The sequence below is a fragment of the Berghia stephanieae genome, chromosome 10, assembly GCF_034508935.2.
Source record: "Berghia stephanieae isolate SIO BIC M18660-M18661 chromosome 10, UCSD_Bste_1.3, whole genome shotgun sequence".
In the NCBI taxonomy this organism is placed as follows: Eukaryota; Metazoa; Mollusca; class Gastropoda; order Nudibranchia; family Aeolidiidae; genus Berghia; species Berghia stephanieae.
The window spans coordinates 10,457,823-10,465,322 of record NC_088369.1 but is presented as its reverse complement, the minus strand read 5'-3'; the positions used below and the strand labels follow the sequence as shown (position 1 = coordinate 10,465,322).

Genomic DNA, 7,500 nt, shown 5'->3' with positions numbered 1-7,500 from the left:
GGTTTCTCCTTTATCAACCAACAGGATGAATGAAACACTACAGATGAATGAGATGATAGGAGAAACCCGAAACGTCCATTCTATCTGGGCTTTTTTGTAATTAAATTGAAGCTTACAATTCATTTCACGTTGTTATTTATTTCTTCGAGCTTCGAGCAGCAACATTTTACTATCCTTTGGATAGGACACTAGTCTACTGCAGCAAAGTACTTTCCTCCAAATTTAACAGACTCACTGTTGGAAGGACAGTGCCAGACAAAGCAAGGAAGAAAAATTACAAGAAGGAAAAAAAAAACCATCCCAAAAAATTAATCTTCCTAAATTGGGGATCGAACCTCAGACATTCTGATTACTGGTCAGACGTGCTATTTACATCTGACCAGTAATCAGGAGGTCTGGGGTTCGATCCTCAGTAGAGAAAGACGGATCTTTTGGATGGTTTGTATTTTTTTATATATATTTCTTTCTTGCTTTATCTCGCACTGTTTCACACACACACACACTTTTTCAGAAGTTTAAAAAATTTTAATAAATTTTTATTTCAACTATAAATAGAACGAAGTTGACGTCACTCAGGTCCTTGTTATTGTTTTTTGCCATCCATGTTTATGAGTAATTCTCACTAAACTGTATTAACCAGGCTATAAACGTTCAAGGTTACAAATAGTTTTGTGTGTTGGTCCGTTATACTTCTGGATGGCAATGTTGTGAGTTTTTTTAGCCAAACACACAGCATCTATATTTGAGGAGGTAACTCACAAAACCTGCTAAATCACATCTGGATAGAGAATGAGATAGCACTCTCGTTCAATCTATTTGGGACTCTATCATAATTATCATTATCTTTATCATAATCATCGTTATCTCTATTTTTATTATCACCATTCTTGAGCGCTATGTGGTTTAATGATACGAAATTCTCTTTCAGATCGGAAGGTCCAGGGCTCGAATCCTGCTCTGAGTAGCGCATAGTTGACTCCATGGAAAAGCCTCTTTACTCAAATTCTTTCACCGTACTCAGGTGTAAAATGAGTACCTGGCTGTTATCAGAGTTGTCTCTGTCAAAAAAAAATTGTACTATAGTCTAACAATTGTCATGTGTCATCGTACATGTTTAAGTGTTGCTGTTGGCTTGGGACCTTTTGTAAATCGCTTTGAGCACGTTTAGTGGCTATTGCCCATTATAAGTGCTCTAGTTATTTTTGTGGGGACTTTTTGTTGTTTTTTTTGTTGTTTTTTTTTGTTGTTTTTTTTTTTTTTGTTGTTTTTTTTTTTTGGGGGGGGGGGGGTTGTCTTATCCTTATCACAATAAAAGCATTTTTGAACGAAGACCTACCCCTTCTGAAGTAAATCCTTGTATACAGCTTGTAATTGCCTCATCCACCGGTCTCTTGCCACTACCACTGCTACTCGTAACAGCAATTGAAGATCCCCCTCGTTTCCCCGAGCCAACGGCCGACGATACAATAGGAGCTGTCGAGGACATCACCAGAGACGCAGATTTCGTAGTGGAGGCTTTGCTGTAGCAGAATCGAGGAATTCCCGATGCGGGAGATCGAGGAATTCTCGGCGAATGCGTTGACCTAGTTAGCGATGATTCCCTACTCAGGCTTCGATTACGATTACCGTCGCCGCCATCGCTACTCGTACTGTTGGAACCGGATACGGCAACCGATCCGACATCGTTACCGTTATAGTTGGGTAACGTACTGCGTTTGAGACGAGGCAAGCTCGATTTTCTCCTTCTCCTGGGTTTTATATCAGTGCCTGTTGTTGCTTCTTCTGCGCTGTCTGAGACAACGCGAGACTCGTTCTCTTCGAAAGACGTGAGGTCGCGATCCAGTTGCCGTAGCACTCGGCGTTGTGCTGTCGTCCAATCATCGTCGCCCATTGAAGTTGAAGCGTCATCGGTTTCTTCATCCTGTGACAACAGCGGAATGGCTTCTTCCCCGTTTGCGGAGATTCTACCTTTTCCGTGAAGGTGAATCTCGGGCTTTGAATATTCATTGGACGCACGTTCTTGTCTTGAAAGAAGTGGTTTGGATTCTGCAGGGTTAAAAGGGAGCAAAAAAAAAAAAATTCAATTGAGTGTGCGTGACTTTTTTAAGCATAACTCAAAAATATTCTTCTCCTTTGTAGTAGTAGTCGTCCTTCAGAGCCATGAGGCCTATTATGGAGCCGGAGCTTATCCCGGTTTCTATAGCTTGAAATGGACAAATAGCAATCGCTTGCTATCCTTTGGATAGGAAGCTAGTCTATCGCAAAGTACTTTCTGTCAGATCCTACAGACCCAGCTACCCACTCACTGCTGGGTGGACAGTCTTCTCCTTTATAGATCCTGTTTATTTTCTGGGGGGGGGGGGGGGGGTTTATAGAGTTTCATATTTAGGTCATTTAAGCACCAGTAAAAAGGAATACAATGGGGTAGTCAAAAAATTATAGACATACAATAAAAAGCACACGAGAAAAAGTAAACCAAAGGGGACGGTTAACCCTCTCCTTACCACCTATTGGAAAATAGTCACATTTGTTACGATTCAACCATCACTTTTCTCATACAGATTTCATTTCTTTTTGCTATGAAAACTTGACATTTTGCAATAGAGCCCATATTGTCGACCAATATTATGTATAGAATGTGCTTGTTGCTTTTCTGTTTGAGTAAGAAATGTCTGTTTTTGTATTGGGTGGGTGTAAAGTTTTGGGGAAAATTCTGAAAATGGCTGGTAAGGAAGGGGTTAATGTAAGGAACATGTGAATTCAATGAGCAAACTATCAATATGCTTGGTTTGAGATCACCTAAAAATCTCATCCAGACACCAATACATAATCCCACCAAGAGGAATACACTCAAATGTTTACATTATAATATATTCATAACAAATTGTAGAACCCAGTAAGTACTATGGTCTATGCGGTCATGTGGTATGACACTCGCCTTCGGACATTTCTGGTCAATGGGCCTTCCTCCCTCTCTCCTTCTCCTACTCTTCCTCCTGTAACTGTTCTAGTCAATGTCCATCCAGTTGGACTGACGCTAATATCTGCTTAGATTCTATATTCACATTTCTAGGCAATGGCCTCCTCCTCCTCCTCCTCCTCCTCCTCCTCCTCCTCCTCCTCCTCCCTCTCCTCCTCCTCTCATCCTCCTCCTCCTCATCCTCTCCTCCTCCATTCCTCCTCCTCCTCCTCCTCCTCCTCCTCCTCCTCCTCCTTGTAAAGACATGCTTCTGTTCTAGTCAATATCCAGATGGACTGATACTAATAACACTTTATCTGCTTACCTTCTATATTCATATTTCTAGTCAATGGCCTTCCCCTCTCTCCCTCTCCTCCTCCTCCTCCTCCCCCTCCTCCATCCTTTAGAATACATGCTTCTGTCCTAGTCAATACCCAGATGGACTGATACTAATAACACTTTATTTGCTTACCTTCTATATTCATATTTCTCGTCAATTGCCTCCCTCTCCTCCTCCTCCTCCTCCTCCTCCTCCTCCTCCTCCTCCTCCTCCTCCTCCTCCATACTTGTAAAGACATGCTTCTGTTCCAGTCAATACCCAGATGGACTGATACTAATAACAATTTATCCGCTTACCTTCTATATTATTCACATTTCTAGTCAACGGCCTTCCCCTCTCTCCCTCTCCTCCTCCTCCACGACCTCCTCCTCCTCCGCCTCCATCCTTGAGAAGACGTGCTGCCTTTTGGGCCCCTTCATAATCCTCCTTGTCCAGGTAGTTAAGAAGAGTTTCCACCTCCTTGACCAAACTGCTGACCACCTGTGAGTTGACCGTCACTTGTTGACCATCAACTCCATCTTTCTTTAAATGTTCTGTAATTAAATTTTTTTAAAACTATAATAAGGCAGATAAGTCATGGTGTCACGCCTGCTTTTCCGGTTCCAAACTCATTGGAAGAATGTATGAAACCAGCCCTTCAGAGGACAAATAATGAATAGGTTACATATTGAATCATAAAGTGGCATAACTATTTTAGTAGCAGGATGTATAGGCAGGCAGATTCTTAAGATCATGAGGCGTATAAGAGCGTGGATGGATGATCTTTATTGACGACCAGCAAATATATTTAGACTAGAAAATATGATGCCGTCACTCTGACAACAGAAGATGAATTACACAATGTATGTATCCAGTCCTCCGGAAGAGTGGTTTTACACTTCTAATGAGATTGGAACCAGTTTGTTTTTTCCATCACACTATTGGAAAATTGTTCATTTTAATGATATAAAGAGGTGACTATGAAAACCTGCTAAGCGACACCCACATAGAAGATTGGTTAAAAACCTACGTCTACATATTAGCAGGTCTGATCCAAAAAAAATATTTTACAATACGAGCATAAAATTTTATAGCGCATATAACTAAACGTGCTCAAGCGCTTACAAGAACTAATGTCCCTGGCACGTAATGCTTAACATGTGGGACGAGACATGATGCTGTGAGGCGAGTTACAATTTATTTATTTTTTTGGGGGGGGGGGAGTGGGAGCAGGAAAATGGTGTTAACAGCCAGTTACTCATTTTACACTGATTGTGGTGAGAGAATGTGAGTAAAGAGCCTTTTCCAAGGACTCAACTAAGCACCACTCAGGAGACTCAAATCCTGGACCATTCAATTTGGGGGAGGGGGGGGGGTTGTTGTTTTGTTTTATTTTGTTGCTTTGTCTTGTTTGGTGTTTTTTTTTGTTCTTGTTTTTTGTTTGTTTGTTTTTTTTTGTTCTTGTTTTTTGTTTGTTTTTTGTTTGTTTTGTTTTGTTTATTGTTTTTGGGTTTTGTTTGTTTGTTTTGTTTTTTGTTTTTTTTTTTGGGGGGAATTATGGTTCTTTTTATTTGTTTCTTCTTCTTTTTTCAAGAACAAATCAAATAGTGAGCATTGACCAAACTATCTATTTATAAGGGGAGGCCTTCCGAAATCTCCTACATCCCCAGTATTCTTGTTTTTAATAATGTTCTAGTAGTAGTAGTAGTAGTAGTAGTAGTAGTAGTAGTAGTAGTAGTAGTAGTAGTAGTAGTAGTAGTAGTAGTAGTAGTAGTAGTAGTAGTAGTAGTATAGTAGTAGTAGTAGTAGGGGGTTTGGGAGGGGGAAACTTTTTTTCAAAGTCTCCACCCTCCCAAACCCCCTACTAGAACATTATAAAAAAAGTTTCCCCCCTCCCAAACCCTCTACTAGAACAATAATACTGGGGATGTAGGAGGTTTCGGAAGGTCTCCCTTTATAGGTAATACAGTTAAACAATGTCATAAAACCAATAGATTATCAAAAGCCAGTTATCTTACCTTCCTCGTCCAAGTTTGGCTCAGCACTTTCAGTTTCGTAAGCAGTCTCGTAACTAAAGTAATCATCATCGTCGTCGTCGTCATCGTCATCGGATGGATAGTCATCGATGATGTAAGGGCTGGCCACCGTCATCCGATTCCCCATCCTGTCTTTTTGACGATAATTGTCTTGAGTATCGACAATTGTCTGAATATCGATAATTGTCTGAGTATCGATAATTATCTGAGTATCGATAATTGTCTGAGTATCGACAATTGTCTGAGTATCGACAATTGTCTGAGTATCGACAATTGTCTGAGTATCGATAATTGTCGGAGTATCAGTATCAGGTTTACAAATAAAGTCCCTTGAAAGTGTGGTATCAAATTATCTTTTCCAATGATTTTTGCCAACGTTATAATTGGCTCAATGGTCTCAAATCAAATCAGGTATCTAAGCACGGAATGATCTGAAATAATCATAAAACATGATATTAAAACTTCATGAAACATTGAATAATTTTTTTTTCAAAACCACAACAACGATGTTAAAAAATCACCTTTTCGTTTTCCAGAAAAGTGAATGCAGTTTGTTAACTTGTAACTTAACTTGCGCTTTTATATAGGCGATGTCCGCTAAACGTGCTCTATGCGCTTTACAAAGATCCCTAGCAAATAGCAACAATTAACATGTAGGACGAGACATGACGCCTGTTAGGCAATATTAAATTTTTATTTTCAGACACAGACAACGCTGTAAACGGCCATTTTACACCTCATTTTAAACCTGAGTACAGAGAGGGAATGTGAGTAAAGAGCCGTTTCCAAGGGCTCAACTATGCGGCGATAAGAGCAAGACTCGAACTTTGGACTTTCAAGTCCGAAGGCAAGTGTCATACCACAAGACCACATACCCGTCTGTTGAATAAGACTACTCGACTAAGTGCAGCTAAAAATTGAATGTATAGCAAAAACAAAATCAAAATTACAAAACATTGCAACACATTTAGGCATATTAGCGCCTGTAAACGTAAGAAAATTGGATAGTCAAAAAAGTCTAGAAATACAATTAAAGCACAAATGGGAAATGGTTCAAATAGGAAACAGATGTAAAATCCACCAAGAGCATAACGTAGTTAGTTTGAGATCACCTAGAAGTCTCATCCAGACACAAGCACAGGATCCCACTAGGAGGAACACCTTCAATGTTTACAAGATATGTCAAAACAAAAAATATAGCAACTCGTATCAGTACATAACAGAGAGATGATTAACAAGGAAATAATACGACCCTCAAAACAAACCCTAAACATTTGACTGTTTTCATCTCAGTCAAGGACTCCAGCAAGGGCCAGGATAAAAACAAGTAATCTCATTCTAAGACAAAAGAAAAAAAAAAGAGAGCAGCTCAGAAAACAGAAATAATTTAGGGGATAGAAGATACAACAAGTAAGTGACCTCCTGTCCACCATGGGAGGTCAAAAGACCTCACGCAGACAATGGAAACAATTTTGTTAACCCTATTCCTGCACTGTGGGGTACATTCTACTGTACATGCTACTACTGTAAACTTCTACTCTACATGTTTTTCTACCGTTGTCCTGTCGTCCCACTGCATCGTTTTCTTCAATCGTTCATCTATCAAACATCGTCTTCATCTTTATCAACATCAACGTTCTCGTTTTTAACTTCATCTGTGTGTATGGCAGCGTCCGCCCTGGTAGGATTGTCTAATATTGTAATACCCAAATTAGGTACATTCGTAGCCCACAGTGCAGGAATAGGTATAATGAGGGTTTTTTCCCTTATGCCAGGGTCTGGGGTACATGTGTACCCCCACAATGAAGGAATCGGGGTTGTTAAACACATTGCAGGAATAGGGTTAAAGGAACAAGAACTGAAAGCTCCCACGTCTGGTCATGTTAACTATAAAAGACTGTTTTGGCATAGGCTCACACGACGTATACCTATTTGCAGGTCTGGTAACCCAAGTTGTTAAGGGCTCGTTGTTGTTATGGTGACACTCAAATAAAAGCAAAATATTGTCCATTACAAAAGTTTTGAATTGTGCACACAATAAAGGCCATTGAGCAAGTCGATTGCACGCAATCACGAATTACCATGTATAAATCTAATACACACCGCATGGCACCTCACAGATGAATAAATAATATACAGGCGTCACCCTTAAGATTCTGTCATTACTCACCAAGGTATGAATAACC

General features: G+C 39.9%; 1 protein-coding gene across 7 annotated transcripts in view; it reads right to left on the bottom strand.

Moving 5' to 3' along the window:
* LOC144980491 (uncharacterized) overlaps nucleotides 1-7,500 on the bottom strand; it is a 45,403-nt gene that overhangs the window by 17,832 nt on the left and 20,071 nt on the right. For 6 of the 7 annotated variants that reach the window (XM_078928105.1, XM_078928101.1, XM_078928102.1 and 3 more), the window contains 3 exons: nucleotides 5,297-5,745; nucleotides 3,596-3,832; nucleotides 1,337-2,046 (listed from right to left, as the gene is read on the bottom strand). In XM_078928105.1, coding sequence (XP_078784231.1) covers nucleotides 1,337-2,046; nucleotides 3,596-3,832; nucleotides 5,297-5,441 — 1,092 coding nt within the window. In that variant the 5' untranslated portion in view covers nucleotides 5,442-5,745. Of the gene's footprint in view, nucleotides 1-1,336; nucleotides 2,047-3,595; nucleotides 3,833-5,296; nucleotides 5,746-7,500 lie in introns of those variants that run through there. The other variant, XM_078928107.1, reaches the window with a different exon arrangement.